At 43.3% G+C, this 26,935-nt stretch overlaps 1 protein-coding gene, 4 non-coding genes and 2 pseudogenes across 5 annotated transcripts in view; all 7 read right to left on the minus strand.

Moving 5' to 3' along the window:
- TEX14 (testis expressed 14, intercellular bridge forming factor) overlaps window positions 1–19,902 on the minus strand; it is an 84,571-nt gene extending 64,669 nt beyond the window's left edge. The window contains exons 1-2 of the mRNA XM_024757567.1: window positions 19,875–19,902; window positions 14,051–14,187 (exon numbers count right to left, since the gene is read on the minus strand). Of these exons, the coding sequence (XP_024613335.1) occupies window positions 14,051–14,186 (136 nt within the window). The 5' untranslated portion in view covers window position 14,187; window positions 19,875–19,902. The remainder of the gene's footprint in view (window positions 1–14,050; window positions 14,188–19,874) is intronic.
- On the minus strand, window positions 189–402 carry LOC112408173 (small nucleolar RNA U3). Its single transcript, XR_003004904.1, has one exon. It is a non-coding gene; the product is annotated as a small nucleolar RNA U3 (small nucleolar RNA).
- Window positions 2,986–3,195, minus strand: LOC112408156 (small nucleolar RNA U3). Its single transcript, XR_003004892.1, has one exon. It is a non-coding gene; the product is annotated as a small nucleolar RNA U3 (small nucleolar RNA).
- On the minus strand, window positions 6,016–6,206 carry LOC112408157 (uncharacterized; annotated as a pseudogene).
- LOC112408154 (U1 spliceosomal RNA) lies at window positions 18,553–18,716 on the minus strand. Its single transcript, XR_003004890.1, has one exon. It is a non-coding gene; the product is annotated as a U1 spliceosomal RNA (small nuclear RNA).
- On the minus strand, window positions 19,587–19,750 carry LOC112408166 (U1 spliceosomal RNA). The gene has a single exon (XR_003004899.1). It is a non-coding gene; the product is annotated as a U1 spliceosomal RNA (small nuclear RNA).
- A 5,252-nt stretch (window positions 19,903–25,154) lies between the features above and the next one.
- LOC112408172 (uncharacterized) lies at window positions 25,155–25,292 on the minus strand (annotated as a pseudogene).
- Window positions 25,293–26,935: the final 1,643 nt, after the last annotated feature.

Below are 26,935 nucleotides of genomic sequence, written 5' to 3' on the forward strand. Positions count from 1 at the left end.
AGAGAACCGAAAAACAGCATGGACAGCAAGAGAACTTGAACACTGACTGAAAAATCATACGGTAAGCCACCACAAACCCTAGCTACCTACAAACTATAGCAAGACACAAAAAGGGAAACAAACAAGAAAGAGAAACATGAAAAAAAGCTACCCCCACTGTTCTTTAACGAGATACAACTACAAACGAAACCACTCAGACGGCGCCCTCTCCCTCTTTCTCTCCCTAAGGAAGAGAAGAACGATCATCAATGGCTAGCGACAGCTGCAAAGACAACGCCAAGAGCCAGCTTCACGCTCAGGAGAGAACACTGCGTCTCCTCCTCGTGGTTTCGGGTGCTCTACACGTTCAGAGAAACTTCTCTAGTAACGAACTATAGAAATGATCCCTGAAAGTATAGTCTTGACCCTGGCTCCCAAGTCACTGCTGGGTCTGTGGGAGCCGCACACTTTACACTGAGGGCGAGATCGTTTCTCCGTTTCTAAGTCTACTGGAGGGAGTGCTCAACTACCCTACTTGCTTTAACTGATTTAACCTTTACAGCCACCCCACATGTTGATGCTATTAGTACTACACCTACCTGCTTTACAGAGGGACAGACTGGGGCCAAGGAACTTCCCATGAACCCACAGCTAATGAATAACAGACCAAGGAGTCAATTCCAGAGCATATACCGCTTCTCTCACAGCTCCCGACCTTTAAGAGGACCAAGGACTAATTTAGGCTCACAGTGAAAGCTTGGCCACTGCGGATCCAGAAGGAGAAAATCATGGAGGAACTACATGGTGCATGGCTACAGTGGAAGAAAGAGAAATGGACTGCAATCTGGGGATGTGCTTCCAAGACCAGGAGCTTCAATAGCAGGGAAGTGGAGCGGGCACACCCTCAGGAGGTGCCTTTTCCTCACCTGCTGCCTAGGGTGATTAGTTAATTCCTTCTTTATTCTCAACTCTCCTACCCCTCCTCACCAGCCTCCCTCAGCAATGATCTTTCCTCATACTTGGCAAAGAACTAGAAGCCCATCAGTTGAAAAGCCCCCAGTGTGGTCACATTCCATGGAGGAACCCACCTACCTCTGAACTCCCCATCTTCTCTGGCTGACTCAAAGGCTTCCTGCCTTGGGGGAGCTGCTCCCTCCCATAACTCAATTTCTCCTGTTCCACTCAGTCTTTCCAACTGCATTCTCACTTGCTCTCCCATCCTAATTAAACCCTAAGTGCATCCCCCCATCTTACCGCTTCCCCCAGCTGAATGCACACCCACCCCTATGCTCTCCATCACAGCCTGAGTTCTCCTGGGAGCTCTTTCCACCAACTGGCAAGCCTTCACATCCCTCCAGTGATCAATCCACCCCTACCTAGCCAGTTTCTGTTTCCGTTTCCCACACAGGGCCAGTGGATACTTTTCCATCTGCATCTTAATGTCTCATCTGCTCTCCATACACTTCACTGTGTCCCGCTGGGCTTCCATCAGGCACCCTCATGCGCGTGGTTTGCCGCCTACCTCTCTGGCTGCTCCTTCTTGGTCTGCTGTGGGAGTTCTAACTCCTTTACCATACATCCGCTAAAAGTCAGAAATCTCTCCTAAACGTGCCCTAAACTGAACTCTACCATCACTGCCCACCCCATTGCACTACCTGATTCAGTTCCTCCTCCACTTCCCCCGTTAACACATGGAACCACCGTCCACCCATCTGTTCAAGTCCCAAGACCTGGCAATTATCCTTGACAGCTCCTCTCGCCCATACCGTCAGTGAACCTGATGAAATAAAATGTTATATTTCAAGGCAGGACTAGAAAAAATTAAACATAAAATTCTCTTTGTGTGTGTGTGGGGGGGGCCTCCTCCCTCCTTCCCAGGCGCAGTGTGCATCTGTATTACACATTAATCAGAGCACCTCAAAGATGGGAGCGCCCGCTCAACCGTGAAGACCCATATTTTTTCTTTCTTCTGACACCAGCAATGGGACTTCTTAAAAGAATACAGTTCTTTCTGAACTCCATAAGGGGTCATGGCGTCTTGCTGCTTACTCTGTACAAGCTCACCTGGACTACCTGTTCCTTGGTGAACTTTATGTAAATTATCAGTATGTCATTTTGAGGTACTACAATTCTCCGTCTGGAAAATATATGACTGTGTCTTCGACTTCTAACAGCTTTCTGAAAATCTGCTTCTCGTGTTATAATCCTCAGATTGGCTCAAATAAAACTCCCTTTTTTTCCTTCTTGATAGTTAATTGAATTTTCGTCAACAAATCAACCCCCCCAAGTCCTGTCTACTTTACCACTTAAATATCTTTCATGTCTGGTGTTTCTCTATCATCGCTACCATCTTCTCCCAGGTAGATGAATGCAGTAGGTGCCTAACTGGTCCTCACACTTGCCACCTCACCCCTCCCCATAAGTATCATCGCCACATAGCTTTTAGAGTGACCTTAAAGTGCATAGCTGATGTAGTCACTCTCCTTCAATAGCTGCCCACTACCCTTAGCTCTCTGTCCACTGTGCTTTGGCCAAACTCCACCTTCTTTCATTCCTCCTCTGTGCTAAAGTCCTATAAACCCTAGTCCTACATATGTCGTATTTCCTTAGCTTGAACTGAGATACAGAGAAAGAAATCACCATAGAGGCCAAGAAGGGATGTCTGCCTAGCTGTGTTGGGAGAGAGTGACTTGACTGACAGAAAGGAGAGTAGAGAAAGGGGAGGTAATTTTGTTTCAGTACCCTGGGGCTGCACCTGATGTGTGAAAAAGCTCATGACCTGTAAATCCAATCAGGAAACAGAAACGCCGAACTGCATCTGACAGATTCTTCCTCATTTCACTGAAAAAAATCACGGCTTACAAATAGTCAGGTCAGGATAAAGACCACATCTACCTCACAGGTTAAAAAGCGTTGTGCACCTGGAACACGTGAAAAACAAATACAGAAAACGGCCCCCTAGCGGAAACCAATCATCTACCTTCTGAGACAGTAACATAAGAAGAAACAACTGAGATGGTGTTCCCTCCCTCTACTTACTCCTCCAGAGGAAAAGAACAGTCATCAAAGGCAAAAGGCAGTTACAGAAGCAATACCAAGAGCTGGCTTCACGCTCAGAGGAGAACCCGCCTCCTCGTGGACTTCGAGGACTCTACACAGGAACCTTGGAACCTCGTCCAGTAACAACCTATAGAAATAACTCCTAAAACCATAATAATGGCTTTAACCCCACAACTCCGCTGGGTCCGTGGCAGCCACATACTTTTTATGGATGGTGACATTTTTCCACATTCCTCTCATTTCAGAAATATCATATTAAATGATTTTCTTTTCTTTCTTGCTTGCTTTCTTTTCTTCCTCTCTCTCTCTCTCTCTCTCCTTCCCCTCTTCCTTTCCTTTTTTTTTGGTCACACGGTGCAGCTTACAGAATCTTAGTTCCCTGACCAGGCACTGAACCCGGGCCCTTGGCAGTGAAAGCGCTGAGTCCTAACCACTGGACCGTCAGGGAACTCCCAGGAATATCATATAAATGATTTTCAAACTGTTGTTACTGAGCCAAACTTGGGTCTACTTGCCCACACACAGTAAAGCCAATTTACTGACACTTGGCTGTGGTGATAGACAGTGCAGCAGTTTACTGCAGGGCGCCAAGCAAGGAGTTCGGGCCTTTTAAGCACTGGCTACCTGGACTCCTTGCTTGGTTCCCCGCAATAAATGCTGCACTTTCCTTCACCACAAGCTGGTGTCAGTAGATTGGCTTTACTGCAGGCGGGCAAGCAGATCCAAGTTTGGCTCGGTAACAATTTTGGACTCAAGACCTTGGCGTTGCCAGCAAGAAGGCCCCATAGGGTCCTGCTCAGTTACACTGTCATTTCATACACAACTTTTAAAAATTCTGAACACTCTTAAGAGGCTTTGTTTGTTTGTTTGTTTTGTTTTTTCCTTTAAGGAACTAAGACTTAGGGATTTCCGTCGAGGTCCAGTGGTTAAGACTCCACACTTCCATTGCAGGGGGCGTGGGTTTGATCCTTGATTCGGGAACTAAGATCCCGCATGCTGCATGGTTTGGCCAAAAAAAAAAAAAAAAAAGGAAAAGGGATACTAAGACTTACAGTGCTTAATTGACCTATTACAGACAGACAGACAGACAATCAGAACCTACTGCCCTTCTGTTTCTAAAAACACTAACAACACTGCCGGGACTAATTTAAGACAAAGGTGTGCTCAGGTGCCTCGGATTAGTTTTCACATCTTAAATACTACAGGCGGTGTCTGTGGGTGAGATTATTTTATTTTAATAAGATTATTTATTATTTAAATATCACTATATTTAAATAATAACGATAAATATTAACAAAATTTAAATAATATTTAAATATTTTGATAATATTTAAATAATAATAAAAGATCTTCTTTTAACCTTTTAAGATCCTAAATTTCGATTTGAGCCTTTTGAGACATTCTGCTGGTTACTCACGTGAGTGTGGATGTGAGGGGTGCATATTGGGCTCACCTGGGTAAGTATTTCTCTCAAAATAATGTACCAGGCCAATCTTAAGTGTGGAACGAAGAGGTGTATTTTGAAGCACTTCTCTTCATTTAAAAAATACATATATAGGGCTTCCCTGGTGGCGCAGTGGTTAAGAATCAGGCGGGCCCGGCTTCGAGCCCTGGCCTGGAAGGATCTCACATGCTGGAGAGCAACTAAGCCCGTGCGCCACAACTACTGAGCATGTGCTCTAGGGCCCGCAAGTCACAACTACTGAAGCCTGCGTGCCTAGAACCCGTGCTCCGCAACAAGAGAAGCCACCGCAGTGAGAAGCCCGCGCACCACAACGAAGAGTAGCCCCCGCTCGCCACAACCAGGGGAAGCCCTTGCTCAGCAACAAAGACCCAACGCAGCCAAAGATGAATTTTTAAAAAAAATTTCTTTTTTTAATAAAGTAACAAAAACTGTAGTTTTGTGGTATTCTGGTGTTTTGGGGGAGCCGGAGGGATTCCCAAAATGTGGTAATTCTGTACATTTTTACTGAATTTTTTTAAACTTTTGATTATCACCTTTTTTGTTAATCAGCAGGTCTGTTTAAAGTTCACTTTCATTTTTTGTCTTTTTTGGCCCCGCTAGGCAGCTTTCCGGATCTTAGTTCCCTGACCAGGGACTGAACCAGAGCCCTGGCGGTGAAAACACCTAACCACCAGGAAATTCCCGTAGGCTTTATTTGTGAAAAAATCACTTGCCACCTGAATATGAAAGGTTATGCACCCCCAACCCCTACCAACAAAAACCATCACTTCACGGTGGGCTACCCTTTTCTTTGAAAAAGAAAAAGCTATCATTTCTACAGTACTTTAATACTTCCAGGCCATGTACTAACCCCCTAACTTGGATCAGGTCGTTTAATCTTGGAAATAACCCTAAAAGATGGAGGAAACGGAAACTTATAATGTGTCCCCTTGAAATCTAGAATATTCATCATCAAAACCTTCTAAAAAACAAATACAGTGAAAAAAATACCCTTAATCAACAAATGATTGGAGAACAGGGATATGAGATAAACACAAGGAACTTGACTGACAAGAAATAAAACCACCTTCATAGATTACAATTAAGGAACTCCCTCCTACAAATCAGAAATACAACAAAGATGAACAAGAAACAACAACCGGAGAACCGAGAAACAGCAAGGTGAGCAGCAGAACTTGAGCACTCACTGAAATCACACGGTAAGCCACCACAAGCCCTAGCTATTTACGGACTATCGCGAGACACAAAAGTGAGGCAAACAAGAAAGAGAAACACGAAAAAAAGCTACCCCCACTGTTCTTTAACGAGATACAACTACAAACAAGGAGTGCTCAACTACCCTACTTGCTTTAACGATATTTCTGAAGCTTGAACTTTGAAACCACATGGTGAGTAAGGAAAAAAAGAAACCTAACTTGGTAAGAAACGACCTACATAGCTAAACCGCTATAAGTGTAAAAAGAAAAAAAAGCACTCTGATTGTTCTTTAGCGGAACACAATTACAAACAAAACCGCTCAATGAGCGTTCTCTTCTTAAGAACAAGAACAATCATCAACATGTAGTAGTAACTGTAAAAACAACACCAGGGGCCGCCTTCATGCTCAGAATAAAACGCTACATCTCCACGGCTTCGGGTGTTCTAACATGGCCTTCAAACTTTATCTAACAACAAACCACAAAAATTAGCTTTATATCTACAATCTTAATCTGGACATCGACGTCCCTGCTGGGTACGTGGCAGCTGCCCACCTTTTACTGATGGTGACAGTTTTGTCAAGTCCCTCGCCCCCGGAGAAACATTTTTTATCTTATATCCCATAACTACTCTGTGAAAGGGCAAAGTTCAAAACACCATTTTCGCCCGTAAACCTTCCAGAAACACTTCAAAGCAGCAACAGGCCTCATCAACATATGGCTTCCTGGCAGGCAATCACGCGCTGCGCGCATGACTCCTACCCAAGGCTGCTATTACCCCGTCCCCTGGGTCCAGGACGGGTCGCGTCGCCCCTCTGTAGGCTAAGCAAACGAGCTTCCCGCCACCGATCCCTCTGGACTGCCTCTTGCCTGCTGGAGAAATCAGCTGACTTGGAGAGACCAGGTTTCCTTTGCCTTGAAAAAGAGTTGGGGGAAGAAGGACAAAAGAGAGGGACACAGAACTAGTGTAATCCCGCCTAATAACGAAGGTACCCATGGCGGTTTATGAGTGCCTTCTCCACGATAGGCATTTTAACCCATTGTCTCACTTCATCCTCTAAACAAGTGAAGGAAAAGGGTGTGATTATTTCCCCATTCTCATACATGCTGGCTAGAGCATCCGTCACACAGGTCCTCAAGTGAACCACAGGTAGGTACTAGGTACATCTGGCACTGGATCAAGTCTGGGTTCTTTCTGGAAAGCCAAGGTGTTTCCATCAGGAGTTCTAGTCTCCAATTGAATTCATTTCTCTAAGAAAGCACTAAAGGAAATTCCCTGGTGGTCCAGTGGTTAGGATTCCCCGCTTTCACGGCAGTGGGCAGTGGGCTGGGGTTCGATCCCTGGTCGGGGAACTAAGATCCCACACAGTGGCAAAAAATTTGTTTAAATACACCATCCCCAAAGTTCAGCCTTGAATGACTGATCTTCCTGGCTTCCAAATCTCAGAGGAAGCCGACCCATTTACTTGTGGCAAAAGTTGGTCCCAGGGACTTCCCTGGTGGCGCAGTGGTTAAGAATCCACCTGCCAATGCAGGGGACACGGGTTCAAGCCCTGGTCCAGGAAGATCCCACATGCCGCGGAGCAACTAAGCCCGTGTGCCACAGCTACTGAGCCTGTACACTAGAGCCCACGAGCCACAACTGCTGAGTCCTCATGCCACAACTACTGAAGTCTGCACGCCTAGAGCCTGTGCTCTGCAACAAGAGAAGCTAGCACAAAGAGAAGCCAGCACACCACAACAATGTGTAGACCCCGCTCGCCACAACTAGAGAAAGCCCGCGCACAGCAAAGCAACGAAGACCCAACACAGCCAAAAATAAATGACAATAAAATTTAAAAATTTATTAAAAAAAAAAAAAGTTGGTCCCAGCTTCTCCTCAAAGAACACACCTGATATATGATGGTGGGTAACTGTTTTCATCATTTAACTTCCTGTTGTAAAGATGCTTCTGACATCCTCCAGCATGCCAGAAAGCACCGTACTGCATGGACATGCACGTGGTTTCCTGAATCAACCACATTTTTATTGCATCATAGTGACATGACTAACGTGACTCTCAGGTTCATCTCATCTAGCCACTTCTAATAGAATCTCCTTAGAGACAGCCAAATGCTCTGAATTAAATCCCTTCAGGGAAACAGTGTTGGGGCAAAAAGTTCTGGAACACATCTCCTTGGGGTCAGAGCAGGTTCCTTATGTCTTAAAGAGTTATCAAGTGCCTTCCAGTCACTTTCACCCAAGGGCCCCTTGTCTTTGGTCTGGGCCCTTCCTTATCTCAGACTTTTCCACTCTGTGTTTCTCCACCCTTTCTGTGGATCCCTCACCATCCATGCCATCCCTTGGCCTCCTATGAGCAGATTCTCAGCTCTCGTCACCTTCTCCAGATGCCTTCCCTCACTTTCCCAGCTAACAGTGACCACTATGTGCTTTGTGTCCCTAATTATCTTTGTAAGTGCCTCTACATAGCTCACTGTGTTATAAATGCATTTATTTTCCCCTACTCAACTGTGAGGTCTTTAAAAGCAGGAACAAGGTCATTTTTATCTTTGCATCTGCAGTCCCTTGCCAGCCATAGTAGATGCCCAACAAATGCAGACTAACTGAACGCATGATGAATCAATGTATGTATTGTTCTTTCCCTCAACCTGGTTACTGACATAACTGTTGGGAACCACCTGGTTTTCTCCTCCTTTTTTCTCTACTCCTGCCCCAACAAGGGCAGCCTGTCTGTAAAAGAGTGAGATTCCTGCCAGCAGGGTTTTCAGCCCTCTTCGCTTGATCATCCTTGGTTTCAAAACATGGATATGCAGACAGATCTCTTCTGGGCTGCTGGCTCATATACCCAGCTTCTATTTGATATTCCACTTAGCTGAATCACAGGTGTCTAACTCAGCTGGTCCAGACTGACTTCCAATAGCTTCTTTCCCAAACCTATTCCTCTTTCTGGCAATGACACCACATTCAACCCAGTTGCTCAAACCAAAAACAAGTCATCCGACTGTTTTCTCCCTCTCCTCACATACCTCAGACCCTTCCGCAGCCAGAGCAACCATTTAGAAATAGAATTCTACTCTCAGGTATCTGGCACAAGAGCTCCTAAAACCCTTGGAATTTCCTTGGCGTTAGGAGTGATAAGCGTCTCTGGTATGCTGATGAGATGACTCTTGGCTGAGGGGCTCTGAGATAGCTTCAGGATGGGCTGGTCACCAGAAAGACCAAGACCAATTCATGATTAGAGGGCTGGGACTTTCAGCTCTGCCACAACCCTCCACCTTGTCCCACCTCCAGCAGGAGAGAGGGGCTGAAGATTGAGATCAATCACCAATGGCCAAATCAATCATGCCTAAATAATGAAACCTCCATAAAAACCCTAACTGATCAGGTTTGGAGAACTTCCAGGTTGGTAAACCGACTGAAGTGCTGGAAGGGTGGTGTACCCAAAGAGGGCATGGAAGCTCCAAGCACTCACACACACACCATGCCTTGCCCTAACTCTCTTTCATCTGGCTGTTCCTGAATTGTGTTCTTTGTAATAAACCATATCAATAATTACATAAAATGTTAATGGACTAAACCCTCCAGTTAAAAGGCAGAGAGTATCAGAATGGATTTTAAAGCACAAATCCCAACTCTGTGCTCTCTACAGAAGACATATGTTAACTCTAAAGATGTTCCGTAAGTAGTAAGCATAAGGAGTCTGAAGCGGCTGTATAGCAGAAGAAGTAGACTTCAAGACAACGAGTATTACCAGAGCTAAGAAGGGACATCTCATAATGATAACAGGGTCGACTCACCAGGAAGCTGTAACCATCCTAAATACGGAGGCACCTATTACCAAAATCCTTCCAACAGCCCACGAGGCCTGGTGTGGCTTCAGATTACCTTGCCAGCTTCACCTCCATACCACTCTCTCCCACCACTTTGCCTTTTCCTCCAACTCAAGTGATCCACACACTTTTCTTTTCTATCCTCAGGGTTTTTGCATCCCTTTAAACCTCCCTTGCCTCCAACTTTTACTTCTTTCCTGTCAACGTTTCTTCTTTAGGGCCCAAGCCTAAATATCACTTTCTCTAGGAATTTTCCCTTGATTACCTCCCAGATGAGGCTGAGATGTACCTTGTGTGCTTCCTTTGCCTCCTGCCCTTCTCAGGACTTCAATTACCGACTCATGTCTCTTTCTTCTGCTGGATTATACTCTCTGGAAGGTAGGGCTGTACATCTTTCCTTGGCTGCTCTAACCCCGAGGCTCAATTAATATACGTGTAATAAAAAAATGAATGAAGTCTGGTTGGTCTGAGGTTCTGGAACTCATCCTTTGGGTTTTAGAACTCATATAATCTGTAGTATCTGGTCTTCTGAGTGGGATGAACTAAGCAGGAGGCAATCAGGAAACAACTTCTCCTCTACTACCCTCAAGGACACTCTGTCAGTTAGTTCTCGCTGCCCTTCTCCTGAGAGGCACCTCAGGCAGATTGCATGCTCTTTCAGTCACGCTGAGGCAGTCAAAGCACAGTCTCATTTCAGGTAATAAATTGCCCAGTCCTTCTGAAATCAAAACCTCTTCCTTGCTCTTCCACTCCTCTGATCTCAAGGCTGTTTCTGACAACTCCAGAGCTGAAGTAGGGAGAGAACCAATGAGATGACAAGCGGCAAAGGCCTTTGTATTTAGCTGATGCTCTTTGTTGCCTGTGGCTTTGTCCTAATGCCTGCTCTTTTGTGGGAGGGGTTAGTGGGTCCTTCAGGTATCTCCATTCTACTGCATACCGCCCTAATGCAGGCCATTGCCCTCTCCTGCTGACTTTTTTTTTTTTTAATTTTTATTGGAGTATAGTTGATTTACAATGTTGTGTTAGTTTCTGCTGTACAGCAAAGTGAATCAGTTATACACATACATATATCCACTCTTTTTTAGATTCTTTTCCCATATAGGTCATTATAGAGTACTGAGTAGAGTTCCCTATGCTACACAGTAGGTCCTTATTAGTTATCTATCTGTTTTATATATAGTAGTGTGTGTATGTTAATCCCAGTCTCCAAATTTATCCCTCCCATCCCCTTTACACGCTGATAACCAAAAGTTTGTTTTCTACGTCTGACTCTCTTTCTGTTTTGTAAGTTCATTTGTTATCATTTTTTAAGATTCCACATATAAGCGATATCATATGGTATTTGTCTTTCTCTGTCTGACCTACTTCACTTAGTATGATAATCTCTAGGTCCATCCATGTTGATGCAAATGGCATTAATTCATTCTTTGTTATGGCTGAGTAATATTCCACCAGTTATAAGTACTACATCTTCTTTATCCATTCATCTGTTGATGGACATTTACGTTGCTTCCATGTTTTGGCTATTATAAATAGTGCTGCTATGAACACTGGGGTGCATGTATCTTTTTGAATTAGAGTTTTCTCCAGATATATGCCTCAGAGTGGTATATGGTAGTTCTATTTTTAGATTTTTTTTTTTTTTTCGGTACACGGGCCTCTCACTCTTGTGGCCTCTCCCGTTGCGGAGCACAGGCTCCAGACGCGCAGGCTCAACGGCCATGGCTCAAGGGCCCAGCCGCTCCACGGCATGTGGGATCTTCCCGGACCGGGGCACGAACCCGTGTCCCCTGCATCGGCAGGCAGACTCTCAACCACTGCGCCACTAGGGAAGCCCTATTTTTAGTTTTTTAAGAAACCTCCATACTGTTCTCCATAATGGTTGTACCAATTTACATTCTCACCAACAGTGTAGAAGGGTTCCGTTTTCTCCACAGCCTCTCCAGCATTTATTGTTTGTAGACTTTTTGACGACAGCCATTCTGACCAGTGTGAGATGATACCTCAATGTAGTTCTGGTTTTCATTTCTGCTGACTTCTTGCTAGATCTCCAGCCTCTCTGTTGGGATTCTTCCTTCTTCATAGGTGAGGTCCGTTTAGATGGCTCAGCTACCCTGCATAGAGTCCACCTACCCCACAACTGATGAAAGTATGGCTACTCCAGAAGCTGATCTCTTATGCTCATCCAGCCATCAAGAACTGCTCCAGGTAGGAGGCAGATGGCAGTCCTCCTGACCCCTAAATTCCAAGTAACATGCCAGGTTCTATTCATGCTACCTTGGTGGCAGCTGGGGTGGGCTGGCATGTTTCTGTTGTTCAGCAGGCTGGGCCATAGGCTCCCAACTCTCCTGCTTGTAGGCATCACACATCACAATTCTGTCCATGAGGTTCACCTGAATGGCCTCTTACTAGGCTTGAGGCTGGGAAAGAGGGAAAAGCCACAGCATTCTATTCCTGTGAATGCCTTTGAAACAATCTTTCCACTGGCACTCCCACCGCTACCCCATCACCTTCTCTTAGATAGGCCTGATGTGGGTGATGGAGTTGAAGGTCCAAGATCATTTTGGCCATCTCCTAAGAAGCCTTGCTTTAGACTGTGGGGGCATTTATCACCCCTTGTTCTTCACTCTGAGGATTTAGACAAAATTTCCAGGCGCAAATAAAGTCCTGCTTCATATCCAGTTATACCTGTCAACCTCATCCTCTGCTGTAGTTTAATGTCAAAAATTTGAAGATGCATTAAGTCAGAGAAAGACAAGTATTGTATGATATCACTTATATGTGGAAGCTAAAAATAAAACAAACTAGTGAATCTGACAAAGAAGACTCACAGATATAGAGAACAAACTAGTCCTTACCAGTGGGGAGAAGGAAGTGGGGAGGAGCAGAACAGGGGTAGGGGATTAAGAGGTACAAACTACAATGTATAAAATAAGTAAGCTACAAGGGTATATCGTACAACACAAAGAATATAGCCAATAGCTTATAATAACTATAAGTGGAGTATAACTTTTAAAAATTGTGAATCACTATGTTGTACACCTGAAACATATAATATTGTATATTAACTGTACCTCAAAAAAAAGAGTTTTTAAAAAAAGAATTTGAAGATGTAGAACATTCAGGAGATGTCTAGGAGATAAAAAATGTCCTAGAACTCTGCTTCTGATACTGGAGGATGTGGATAGACAGACACTAGAAGTCATAGCATACCTATCTTGAACATCAATTTTTATATTAAAACATGAATGTGTTATGAGGTAAAGTGCAAAATCTTTGAGGGGGTAGAAAACAGATACTTTCAAATAAATTGAGTTCACCATCAGCCACTTCATCTATAGATTCTAGGGGTGGTACATGGAAACCCTTGAGATCTTTTTTTTTTGGCCCACACTGCACAGCATGTGGGATCTTATTCCCCTGACCAGGGATAGAACCTGTGCCCCCTGCATTGGAAGCACGGAGTCTTAACCATTGGACTGCCAGGGAAGACCCCAGAAGCACCTGAAAAGTTTTTGAGAGAAGTATTTTTGGGGTAGTTGGGTCCTACAAAAACTGGTGTTACGGGACTTCCCTGGTGGTCCAGTGGGTAAGACTCCACGCTCCCAATGCAGGGGGCCCGGGTTCAATCTCTGGTCAGGGAACTAGATCCTGCATGCATGCCACAACTAAGAGCCCGCATGCTGCAACTAAGACCCGGGCGCAGGCAAAATAAATAAATAAATAAACATTAAAAACAAAACAAAACTGGTGTTACCTTTCCGGAAGTCCTCAGGAATACTGTCGAGGCAAATAGAGAAACGCTGTAGAAAAATCAGGTCACCCTGACTGTTCCACAGACCAGCTGAGAGAAGCCTTATAAGCCTTCCCTTTAATACTAAGGAGGAAGAGGGGGAATCTCACAGGTCTTCTGGTTATTTTAGAAAAAGCAGGTCTGGATCTCTAGATCAGGGGCAAATACCAGCAGAGGTTTTGTTTGTGTATGTTTTTTTGTGTTTGTTTGTTTGTTCTTTCGAAGATTGCCTGAGCTATGTTTCTTATTTCTGTCTGCTCTACAGGCTGAGGTGCCTGTAGCCTACAGCAAAAAACAGAAACAAACCCAAAACACCCTGAAAACAAAAGTACAAAGTGCCTCTAAGGAGCAAGGAAGAAGAGAGCTGTGAAAACTGGCCTTCTCTCCACCACAGGCCTCAGAAAACTTAGTGGGCAGAGTAGATTTGAAGGAGAAAAGGGAATCAGGCAGAATCCAAGGTGGGTGGCTAGGGCCTGAGGAGAAACCCTTAGGAGCCTAATGGTTGGAAGACTTTATGGTTCCTTAGCGCATAACAAAACAAAACAGCCTCCACCAATTTAAGACCTCTACTGAACAATCTGACTGCACTGGTAAAGAACATCTCATCTCTAAATTTAACTTCCAGTTTCCCCAAGAACTCACAGTTTTATGATGTACCTGGTTTTCCTTCTGATGTTATTCAGTGATGTGAATCAAGTCACATCTGCCATTTCAATACGGTGCCTACCTTTCTTAAGAATCTTCTTCACTTTCACATAGTTCCCCTGTTTGACATACTCGTGAAGCTGTGCTTCCAAGGAGTCATTTCTTAACGAACCAAGTTGAACAGGACAGGGGACTGGAAGATGAACGGCCCGAGACATCCTGTTTCAAAAGAAAGCAACATGCTCTAACTGAATCAGAAATGCAAGGAAAAAAATGTCGAATCTTTCACATTTCTTTCACTTCTTGTCCATTTTCATTGATAATGAACAGCATTAGGGGACAATTACTGAAATTCTACAAGATCAGGGACTTCCCTGGTGGTCCAGTGGTTAAGACTCTGCGCTTCCACTGCCAGGGGCCCGGGTTTGATCCCTGGTCAGGGAACTAAGATCCCACATGCCGCGTGGCATGGCCAAAAAATGTAAGAATAAATTCTACAAGATTAAAGTTTATTCTCAATGTTACTGTTGAAATTGAAGAACTCAACATATTTATCATCAATTCCTTGAAGTGAAAAAGTGACGACTACCAAAAATTAAAATCAGAAATACATGTATTTGTTGCGTCATTAAGACAATTAGGAGAGTATTAACTTTGTGGGATTTTTTTGTTTTGTTTTTTGCGGCCTTCGGGATCTTAGTTCCCCGACCAGGGATGGAACCCACACCCTCGGGAGTGAAAGCACGGAGTCCTAACCATTGGACCGCCAGGGAATTCCCGGAGGGTATTAACTTTGAACGGCTAGTATACAAATGCAGTCATTTATGTAGGAAAGTAGATAGTATGTGTGTTGGGTTCCCCATTCAGACTCTGAAGTTCTCATCCTGGCTCTGTCACCTCCCTAACTGTGTGACCTTGGAGAAATTATATAACTGATGGGCCTCAATTTCCTCATCTATAAATGGGGGTAATAATAACCAGAGAGCTGCTGAGACGGTAAATAAAATCTTAGAACTCTGTAAAGTGCTTAGAACTCTGCCTGGCACCAAGGAGCTCTCAGTAGTTGTTAGCTGCTACTGTGTACACAAGAACCATGCGAAGAAGTTTAAACTTTCCACAGGTGTAGCATCCACACCTGACCAGTGATTGTGGTATACCTACCATGTGTCTCACAGGTGACAGGTACTGTGTAAGTCACCTAAAATAGGATCACTGTCATCACAGTGCTTGGTCTAGCAGGGCAGACAAGTGGCACCAGGCTGGTATTCCCCAGACAGTGGATAAGAGAAGGAAGCCCCATTTGCATGAATCAACAAGCATGCATATCAGGGGCATAACTGAGTGTTCCTTGGAGAGACACAGAGGGTGGGATATGAGGTGAAGTGAAACAAACACCAGAAAGGTTGACACATTCTGTGGGTCTTCCCCAGCCAAGAGGCTTTTTGGTTACTGAGAAGTAACCCCCTCTTAATTTAACTACTGATAAAATGTGGAAATGCTAATAACTTGAGTGTTTTAACTTTGTTTTCTCTGTATTTGTTACCAGCCATGTCAGTGCCTATAGCATCCTAGTAATCGCAACATTGTTAAGCAAGGCACAGTGACTCAGAAAATATTGTTTGAGTATGAGCTGAAGCTTTTATAACTTCCTTCCCCACCTCCATTCCCCACCCCACCCCCCTTTCTGCTTCCTTACTATTTCCAGGCATTAAAAAAGAGTAGCATGTTTCTATTTGATTTACATAGATAAAGTCTTTAAGGAGGTGATTAAGTTAAAATGAGGCTGTTAGAATGCGGCCATAATCCAATACAATTGGTGTCCTTATAAGAAGGAGACACCAGAGGCACTTACACAGAGGAACAACCATGTGAATAGGCAGCAAGAGAGTGGCCATCTGCAAACCAAGGAGAGAAGCGTCAGAAGAACCCGGCCCTATCGGCACCTTGATCTTGGACTTCTAGCCTCCAGAACCTTCAGAAAGTAAATTTCTGTCGTTTAATCCATCCAGTCTGTAGTATTTTGTTATGGCAGTCCTAGCAAACTAATACACTAATAATAGCTAGATATGGCATATGAATATGCATATAGTTTTAGTTTAGTTTAGTAAAGGCACGGGTCGTTTTAATAATTATAAAGGAAAAAGTTTAATATTTTAAATAAATATTAAAAAAATAAAAAGTGCTTATCACCAATTGAAATAATCTACTGAAAAAAAAAGTGGAAAATATTCCTGAAAGGGGAGTCTACAGTTACTATCTCCACTTCATTCATCCATTCAGCTGGAATGGTCTGCTAGTGTGTTATTCTCTCCCATACCCCTGACAGTGGGGTGCTGGCCAAAGCCCCCAATATCTTCTTCTTTTTAAAAAAATTTTTATTTTTTTGGCTGCGTCGGGTCTTAGTTGTGGTGTAAGGGTTATTCGTTGTTCCGTATGGGCTTAGTGGCCCCGCGGCATGTGGGATCTTAGTTCCCCAACCAGGGATCAAACCCACGTCCCCTGCATTGGAAGGAGGACTCTTAACCACTGGACGACCAGGGAAGTCCCCCAATATCTTCTTACACCTGGACAAATCCAATGTGCATTTTCAGGCTCTGTCACACTGGAATGTCCGCCTGTATGTAACACTGCCTTTATTCTTTATTTTATTGTGGTAAAAATATACACAGCATTGGGCTTCCCTGGTGGCGCAGTGGTTGAGAGTCCGCCTGCCGATGCAGGGGACACGGGTTCGTGCCCCACACACACATACACACATACATAGTATTTACCACTTTAAACAAATTTAAAGTGTTCAGTGGCATGAATATATTCACACTGTCGTACTACAATCACTACCATCCATCTCTCCATACCCCATTAGATACTACCTCTGCATTTTCTCCCTCTCTCAGGCCCTGGCAACCACCAATTTACTTTCTGTGTCTATGAATTTGACTACACTTGGCGCTTCACGTAAGTGGAAACACTTATTTGTCCTTTTGTGACCCACGTATTTCACTATGTCCTCAAGATTCATCCATGTTGTAGCATATTTCAGAATATCCTTCCTTTTTTAAGGCTGAATAATTTCCCACTATGTATATACACCCCATTTTGTTTATCCATTAATCCATTGATGGACACGGGTTGATTCCACCTTTGGCTATTGTGAATAATGCTGCTATGAATATGAGTGTTCCAATATCTCTTTAAATCCCTGTTTTCAATTATTTAGGGTATATACCCAGAAGTAGAATTGTTGGATTAATTTTTTCAGGAATGGCCATACTGTTGAGAAATGGAATACTGCCTGCCATATCAGTAAACAAAGGATGTCACAGTCGTGATTGCAGCGGCCGCCGACGGTGAGCTAGTGAGCCCTGAGGGAACTCAGTTTCGAAAGAAGAGAATACCTGCCACCTAGCAGCCATCAGACTGCAGTCACTCCCTAGGGTGAACCCTGAGGAAACTCAGGATATGAAAACACAGAATACTGGCCCCAGATAGCTGAGGTGCACATCAGAGGAATGATTTCGGTGAGCCCAGACTCTTGCATCTTCCCATACACAGAAAAGCGCTAAATTCCTTAAGATATCTGGTTTTCTTTAACAACAATCTTCTGACGTTCAGACTATCTACCCTCTGTTGCAAAACTCCTATATGTCCTGGCTGGCCCCCTCACTTCCTCGGAGCAGTTCTCTCAGGGTTACTTGAGATGCTGCCTCCCAAGCTTTAAGTCCTAAAAATCCTCCCCAAATAAAACATAAACTCTCAAGTTGCGGGTAGGTTGTGAATAATGTTTTAGTCGACACTGTTTGCTATAGTGCCTGGACCATTTACATTATCACCCGCACTGAAAAAGTGTCCCAATTTTTCCACATTTTCACCAATACTTGTTTTATTATTTAGTAATAGTCATTTTTATGTTTTTCAACCTTTTAAAACTTTTTATTTAATTGCATTTACACCAACACATGATGACTACATTTTGACATAAAATATTTAAAATAATACAGGTAAATTTAAAACCGCAGACCCGCTTCAGTTTCATACGTTTTCTACTTTTTTTTCCTAAAGCTGGAGAACATGCACATTCCTGAGAACTTGGCTTTCGACTGGACTAATCATTTACATGCTAACAACCACTCCCTGAATGTTTTTAGCCTTACTCCCTTTTTTCTTTTTCAACCATCCTACTCTTCAAAAATGCCGTCTGTAGAGTACATAGTGAGGTAACTCACTCTAAATTCCCCCTACAAACACACTTCACTGCCGTAAATTTGTTCGTTTTCCCCTCGATGGAACGCCAGCATTCTGCAAGAACGATAAACGCTGAATTAACAAACATCATCGCACAATTTCAAATGAAAAATGAAATTTTAAAGTTCTTCGTTCTACGACATACATACAACTCTTAGCTCTCACAGCTGTCCCAGAAAACTCTAGAAATTTTTTAGAGAAATCCCTCTAAAAACAACAAAACCATGAAAACCACCCCATAAATCACACGCTAACAAAACAAAAGCATTAAATGCAGTTGTTACGCTTCACTAAAATAGTTAAACAAAAACACCGAAATTTCTATCTTTAAACTAAGCTTATCAGGGGAAAGCGCGAACGCAGTCCCCCACTACCACAAATTATGCAGTCGAGTTTCCCACATTTGGGGAAATCGCAGGGGTCAGCACATCCGGAGTGCAATGGATAAGCCTCGCCCTGGGAAAACCACCTTCGTGATCATGGTATCTCCCCTGCCAGGTAAGTATGAGTTGCTTCAGCTGCCTGACACCTCACCCTCACATACGAAACACTTCACACTTACGGTCACTCACTTCACGCAAGCTCTAGCCCCTCACTTACGAATAAAAACTTTTCCAAACTATAAAAATCCTGACAAAAACATTTCGTATACCGGAACACTTGCAAAATAATAATAAATGTATGTACAATGTGAGCAAGACCAGCGGACACTGCGCTCATTTACATACTCCAAGCACTTTTAATGACGTCATTTTTCTGCGCGGGACAAACCTACCCCGGGTTTTGTTGATGTGGTAGGCTAAATAATGAAAGACCCATCCGTCCGCCCTGTCTACATCCTAGTCTCCGCAACCTGTAAATATTACTTCCTTTTGTGTCACAAGTTTTACAGATGTAATTAAAGCTTTGAAATTAGGTGGGGCAACAGCATAGCGAATTACCTAGAGACCACCAATGTAATCAAAAACCCTTACACAGAAGACACACTTATCAACAGAAGGTGCTAGGCAGCGGGCTTTCAAAGACAGCAGAAAAAAGCCGCAAACGGACTTGCCGCCAAAAAACAAAGGAATCACCTCCTAAATCTTGAACACTTAAAGTAAAAGAACTTGACTGTTTTTAAGTCTCTAAAGCTTACAGTAACTCACTGCAAACACAACGCGACGAACTCTCTCATCAAAGAAACGTAAGTTTAAAAATACCTTAAAAAGGAAATAAAAACAACTGATGTACGGTTAAGCTCAAAAAACAAAATACATTAAAATCCTTACTATGGCAAACCTAACCTAAAAAAAAAAAAACTAAAAACAAAAATAATACCGCTGAATTACTAACAACATAGCGAAAAACAACTTCTTTTTTTCAACATTTCGTATCAGGGGAGAGCGCGAACGCAGTCCCCCACTACCACAAATTATGCAGTCGAGTTTCCCACATTTGGGGAAATCGCAGGGGTCAGCACATCCGGAGTGCAATGGATAAGCCTCGCCCTGGGAAAACCACCTTCGTGATCATGGTATCTCCCCTGCCAGGTAAGTATGAATCGTAGCTCCTCCCTGGCACCTCACCCTCGAACTCAGCACACAATATACTTATGGTCAATTATATGACAAGTTCTTTAGGCCTTTGGTTGGAAACTGCAGGATTATTCATATGACACTGACCAGGATACATCCTTTGAACGTTCAGCGGAAATTCTGCCCAGCGAAGAATGAAATCGAACCAGCAGGCGGCGCGCCCCTCATCTACATATTCCCGCCTCTTGTCACTCAACGTCACTGCTTTTGGAGAAGCGGTCAGTTCGCTCTAGCTATGCCTCGTGCCGACCCCAAAGACGATCATCGACAAGTGTAGCTGAAAAGATTGTTCAGTTCCTTGTCTTGGCAGGCATACGCAAAAATTACGGCGTAGATTTGTCACACGTCCTAGTACTGCGCCGCAGGGGCGGGCAGGGCAGTTGCGGGCGGCCGGGGGCGCGCGGCCCTCAGAGGAAGAGGGCCGCACTGTCGGTTCTGCGAGCCTGACTCGCTGCTCCACTATGGGACTAAGTCATACTCTCAGGTCTCTCTCACCCTCCATTTCCCAAAAGTGTAAAGTGGGAATACTACTGCTTGCCTACTTCACAAGATTTCTGTGGGAGCTGAACAGGAGAACGCGGGTGAAACGCAGCCTCGAGCCCCTCACCCGACCCAGGCCATTCCGCTCCCGGACAGGTGTCCGTGCGGTTGGGGACGCAAATCCGACTTCAGCAAGATTCAAACCTCTGCATGCTCGGCTCAAAGATAAGCAGCACCTGGCCTGGATTTGGTAACAAAGCGAGCGCTCCTCTTTTCTTTTTGGACAGTGAAAATACATGACACACTGTTTTCCTTTCTGCCCTTGCTGGCTACGCTCTCTGGGCAAAACAACTCTGCATCAACTAGGGCGTCAAGGACTTGGTGGTGTGCGGGAGGCAAAACTTTACCTCTCCTCTGTTAGGGTCTCCGGCCCAGCCTGAAAATTACACTGGCATAGTCGGTCTACCAGGATAAAAGCACACACATTTATTTAACAGAAGTGTACAGGAGCCCTCATAAGGAAATGAAGGCCCAAAGAAGTGGAAAACTAAATGTTTTTATATTAAGTTGAACAAAGAGTGACAACTGTGGAAAAGTAACTAACATATATGGGGAGGCTAAAGGAAGATAATTATTTTAACAAGACCTGTTTGTACAGAAATCTCGGCTTTGTCCCCCTTCTCTGGCAATGTTTCTTTCCCCTGGGTTAGGGAAAACATCTTTCAGTTGGGAGTTTTACCTCCTGCTTCTAGGAAGACAAAAGGAGGTCAGACCACTCTTCTTACATACTTGCTGTTTTTCAGTGCTTTTAGCTCAAAATAATCCTTATGCCAAAGTGACACATTTTGGGGTGGCTTATTTTTGCAACCCTTTGGTAGTTATTTCCCTTAGTCCATATGATTTTTTAAGTGCTTTGTTTTGCATTTTGGATGGCATTTTTAATTATTACCATAGCGATGAAATTTTCCTTGCAGGTAATTAGGAAAAGACAGAAAAGTGTTTTTTAAATATTAAAATTAACCACATTCCCACTACAAAATTACCTCTGTTAACACTTTGATATTATATATGGTAACTCCAATTCTCTACGCATATATATTTTTAATACAATTATACTTCACACGATGTTTTGTAACATTTTACATTCATTTTGTTATATGTTGTCATAATTTATATCAATGTTCTATCACTTCCAGTTTATTGCCATATATATATATAAAACAATGAACAGCCTTGTAGATATATCTTTGTGAATAATTAATGATGATTTCTTAGGGTAATTTCTAGTAGTTTTCTCTGTTATTTTAATATTTTAGTCATCTTAAGAAATGCCTTAAATTATTTGAGGGAGGAGAGGTGACATATGATATTTTTAAACTCTAAAAACTACTTTTCCCTGCTTCCTTTCATCTTTCAAAGTCCAGATCTCTTTCTAATTTCAGGGTTCATAGTTAATTATAAAAAGAACTTCAAGTTTGTTAAGAAGGAGAGGAAAGCCTAAATTGCAGTAACACTGCATGCAAAAAAGGCAGCATATGAAATAGAATATATACTACGATTAAAACTGTTTCTAAAAAGGCAAAATTTAAGACACGTAAAGAAAATACATCAAAATGCAAAGTAACATAATCATATCAGTGTCAATACAGAAGAATGGACTAATGTATTTTCCCCTACATATTCTGTAACATGACTATAATATTACTTCTAATGAAAAAATAATTTAACACTAATTATATACATCTACTGCCCAAAATATGTTCATACATTTTGACCCAGAAATGTCATTTAATTTAACTATAGAAAGTAATTCTGGAGAAAGACTATGCCCTATGCATAGGGTGTTCACTATAGAATTACAAAAAAATCAAAATCACCCCAAAACCCTAGAATCAAAGCAAGAGGGAAAGGGAGTATTAAGCAAACAATAATAATATAATGATTAACAATGTGAAAGACATTTTTATTATTTAAGGTTAAGAGGGAAAAAGGATATGAAATGGTATGTATACCATGATGGGAATTTTGTAAAAATGTATATCCTTAAGGAAAATTACTGGAAAGAAATGCACTGAAATGATATCAATATTACTGGTTGTGAGATACAGGTTACAGACTTTCAATGATATTGTTAGACTGTTTTTTTTTTTTTTTCATAAAGAGAAGACCAAGTCCTGGTGGAACCATTACAAGAAATAGCTGGCACAGTATTTAGTTTTGCACACAGGCTTTAGCATCAGATAGACTTAGATTCAAATTGTGATTTTTACCATATTTTAGGTATCTGTGCTTGATTTTGTCCTCTAGGAACAATGATAATTATTAGTAATAATTATGGTGAATATATATGTATATATATATATATGTATATATATATACACACATACACATACACATACATACATACATATATTTATACACAGAATAAAACAACTCAGTGACCAACTAACTCAAAGGCCCCAAATAAGCCGAGGTGGAGAGGCACGGACTCTCCCTCAGCACAGTAGGTATTTGGAGAGTTCCCACCTACCTGGGGAGTGGTGGCACCAGCACACTTACCAACCTCTCTCAGATCATGGCTTCCCCTGCCAACTAAGATTTCTGTCCCAACAGACATGGCCCTCACTCTGTGAGTCTCACCTCATCTCTGAATTTCCACCCATCTCTTAGCTTCGTCAGAATCAAGGAAAGGCTGATGTTCAGAAATATCATGAGCGTGGCAGTAATTTTTAAAAGCTGACTTTTGTTATATAAGTTTACAGAGCAGGTTCAACTGTCAAGAAGTCCATGGTGCCAACACACTGAATCTAAATGTCTACTACCAGGAAAGCTTGAGCAATTCTACACTCTACACAGACACCCTGCATTTCAGGGAGCTGAACCCATTCACTTATGCACACTGGCCCCGGTTTTGCATTTCCATCCACAGGGCTCTGCAATATAAACCACAGTCACTCTACTTAGACATTTACTAGATACTCTCATCCACAAAGTGTGATCCAGCCCATCTCCGTTGTACGATATAATTTCATTATTGAACTACCTTTCTAATTTCATTCTAGGCAGTTGGTTTGCTGTTTCCATGGTATCCATGAATGCCACAGCACTGAGTCCTCTAGGACTATCTGTGTCCCACACAGACGTGATTTCACAGATATTCTAAAGCTCTTTTTGCTATGCTGAGGGAACTATTTCTTTTTAAAATTTTTATTGGCGTGCAGTTGATTTACAATGTTGAGTTAGTTTCAGGTGTACAGCAAAGTCAATCAGTTATACATATACATATATCCACTCTTTTTTAGATTCTTTTTCCATATAGGCCATTAGTGAGTATTGAGTAGAGTTCCCTGTGCTATACAGTCGGTCCATATGGGAACTATATTTCTGATAACCACATTGCCTACTCCAGTATTTTCAACATTCACAAATTGTCCTTGAGTTTCTGTGAGTGCTACTAATGATGGAAAAAACAAAAACAAAAACCTGTTCTCAAGTTGTTACTCGTGTAAGTAGTAACTTACAGCCACTTAAACTTAAGGTGCCAGCAACTAGCCTAGGCACTGGCGATACTAAGAGCAATAATGCGGAGAGAGATTCTGCCTGTAATAAATAAGATCACAACCTGTAGGGGAAACAGACCTGCCAGAATTATAGGAAAAGAGTAATGAGCACTAAGAAAAGGGTTAAGGACCACATTATGACTCTGAAGGATCCTACACACTTTTGCCTTTGTGGGCCCTTCCTCCGCGAAATACATATAAAAAGATGACATTATTATATACAACATTTTCTTCCACCTAAAAATTCATCTTTTTTTCTTCTGATTTTAAAAGAAGTGCTTTATGCAGCACTGTGCCTACAGTACCTAGTAATGTTTAAGTCCTTTCTGGTTCAGTGGTGGTTTGGGTGGATCCCAGGCAGCTTCGCAGACAGAGAGCTGAATGTCGAAGTATGCATTTTCAAGATTGATGAGGGGGACTTCCCTGGTGGCACAGTGGTTAAGAAACCACCTGCCAATGCAGGGCACACGGGTTCGAGCCCTGGTCCGGGAAGATCCCACACACTGCTAGGCCCGTCTGCCACAACTACTGAGCCTGCACGCCACAATTACTGAAGCCCGCGTGCATACAGCCCGTGCTCTGCAACAAGAGAAGCCACCGCAACGAGAAGCCCGCGCACTGCAAAGAAGATAGCCCCTGCTCGCCACAACCAGAGAAAGCCTGTGCGCAGCAACGAAGATGCAACACAGCCAATAAATAAATAAATAAAAACAGTGAATTGATTTAAAAAAAAAAAAAGATTGATGAGGGAAGACAGGGCATTCCAGGAAGAAGGAGCATGTTATAGAAGTAACACAGCCAGACCTCCTGGAGACTTTTTCAAAATAAGGGAGAAATGATGTCCAATAGAATATAATGTGAACAACATGTAATTTTAAGCTTTGGTAGCCATATATAAAAGGGTAAAAGAAACCACCTGAAAATAGTTTTAATAACCTGCTTTACTTATTCCAATATATCCAAAATGGTTATCACTGCAAAATTTAGCCAGCCTAAAAAAAAACTGAGATATAGTAACACTCCTTTTTTACATAACTAAAAATGTTCAAAACCCTTCAGGTAAACCTGCCCTTATGGCAGGTCAACTCAGATCCTAAACGTCAGACGGCTGAAGTTAAACACAATCCTACCAGGAAAAACCCTATACCTGGCAAAAGAATGTTTCATGGTGGCTTAGCATTTAAGATCTTTATTTCACTCCGTCTCTGTATCATATTCACCACCACCCACTGTCATGTGATAAACCCTTCAGTATTAGATTAAAATGAGCTACTAGACCCTTAGAAAAGCGTCTTGAATGACATCTGTCTTTAAGATACAAAGAGAACAGGGAAAAGCATGAACGCAGTCCCCCACTACCATAAATTACGCAGTCGAGTTTCCCACATTTGGGGAAATCACAGGGGTCAGCACATCCGGAGTGCAATTGAGGCAGGAGATAGATGGGCTCCTGGCTAGACATTTACAACTGGTCTCCTGTTCACACTTCCTGAAGAAGTGGGTGAGAAGAAGATGGGCTCCAGGCCAGACATTCATTACCAGCACCCCCATTTACACTTCCTGAAGCAAGAGACAAACGGGCTCTATGACTATATATTTATGACCTGACTCCTGTCTGTATTTCTAGATCTGCACTTCGATATAAAAACCAGCAACAGAAATAGGGTAAATAACAGGACATTGGACATTTTTATGGAAGGGACAGAGTGGAACTAAACCCTATTAAAAGATCAAGAGGTCATACATTTCCCATCCTTAGGGCAAGGAAAACATTGCACATGTGCAGAAAGGCTCCTTGGGGGTCAAAAAGGAGGGGGCACCACCGCATAATATGTGATGCTAAGGCTGTCCCATAGGCCTCTGGGCTGGCATCCATCTTGGAAAAAAGTTCAGCACGTGTGTTGGGGCGGCTCCTAGGACAGGTCAGGTGTGGAAAAAGAAACCAGATGATTGGCCAAAGGTAAACAAAGACCCGGAAGACCTGCCCTATATAAATGACCTAACCGCCTCTTTACTGCACTCCTCCTCATTAGGGAGGACGCCCACACCCTTTCTCTCTGGGTGTGCATCTCTGCCCTGCTTCTGTCTTTTTTTTTTTTTTTCCCTGCTTCTGTCTTAACTAAACAAACTGTTTCTCTGTGTGCTCTCCCACTTGTAGTTGTGCTATGTCTCTAATAATAAACTTGGTACCTGTTTTTACAGTTTTTGCCTCTGTGAGAAATGCATTTTTCACTGGGGGCAAGGGCCAGGGGGTGCAGTGGCTAAGATTCCCGGTTTTCATCCAGGCTACCCAGGTTCAACGCCTGGGCAGGGAATCAAGATCTCGCTTCAGGCCACCACTCACTGCTGCCTCTCCAAAATCACAACGGATAAGCCTCGCCCTGGATAAACCACCTACGTGATCCTGGTATCTCCCCTGCCAGGTCAGTATGAACCGAGGTTGACCCCAGCACTACCCGCGGCTGCGCACACCACCATAAGGCCTGGGTCACTCCTGAAAGGACTCCAATTGGCCTTTATCTTAGAGATCCAAGTAAATAGATTTTCGAACTATCTTAATACTGGTAATAGATAATCAAGCACGTCTTTCCAGGAAACGCGGTTCCAAATGCCCTGTGTCTTTCATGGACCTACTCCACCTCCCCCTTAGGTCCCGCGCAGCCCGGCAGGTCCGAGCCGGCAGCCGCGCCTCCTGTGGGCTGCTTCGGGAGGCCGCTTCCTCCAGCAACCAGCCCGACCAGGATACTTTCCTGACACAAACCCACCCCTCTCCCAACGCTGGCGTAACTGAAGGTCTCCGGATCTCCTTGTGTGGAGTCCCCTGGAGCAAACGGACGCGACAGAGCTTTTTAGTCGCCAGCCGACTTCAGCCGCCTGGATCGCAACGCTCCATACCAGCCCCGCACCATTTCCTCCCGTTCCAAGAGCGGGAGGAGCAGCGCATGAAATCGAGAATATCCTGGCTACGTGCTAGCGGTTGGACTCCAATTCAGTGCTCACACTGCACGATTCGAGATAAGCTTCTAGCCTCTGAATCGGCTCCTCAGTTTGTACAGAATGAGGAGGAACCATCCAGTCAGATCTCCCACTCAGCTCAGCCCCCCCCCC

This window comes from Neophocaena asiaeorientalis, unplaced genomic scaffold (genome assembly GCF_003031525.2).
Source record: "Neophocaena asiaeorientalis asiaeorientalis breed wild unplaced genomic scaffold, Neophocaena_asiaeorientalis_V1.1 scaffold327, whole genome shotgun sequence".
In the NCBI taxonomy this organism is placed as follows: domain Eukaryota; kingdom Metazoa; phylum Chordata; class Mammalia; order Artiodactyla; family Phocoenidae; genus Neophocaena; species Neophocaena asiaeorientalis.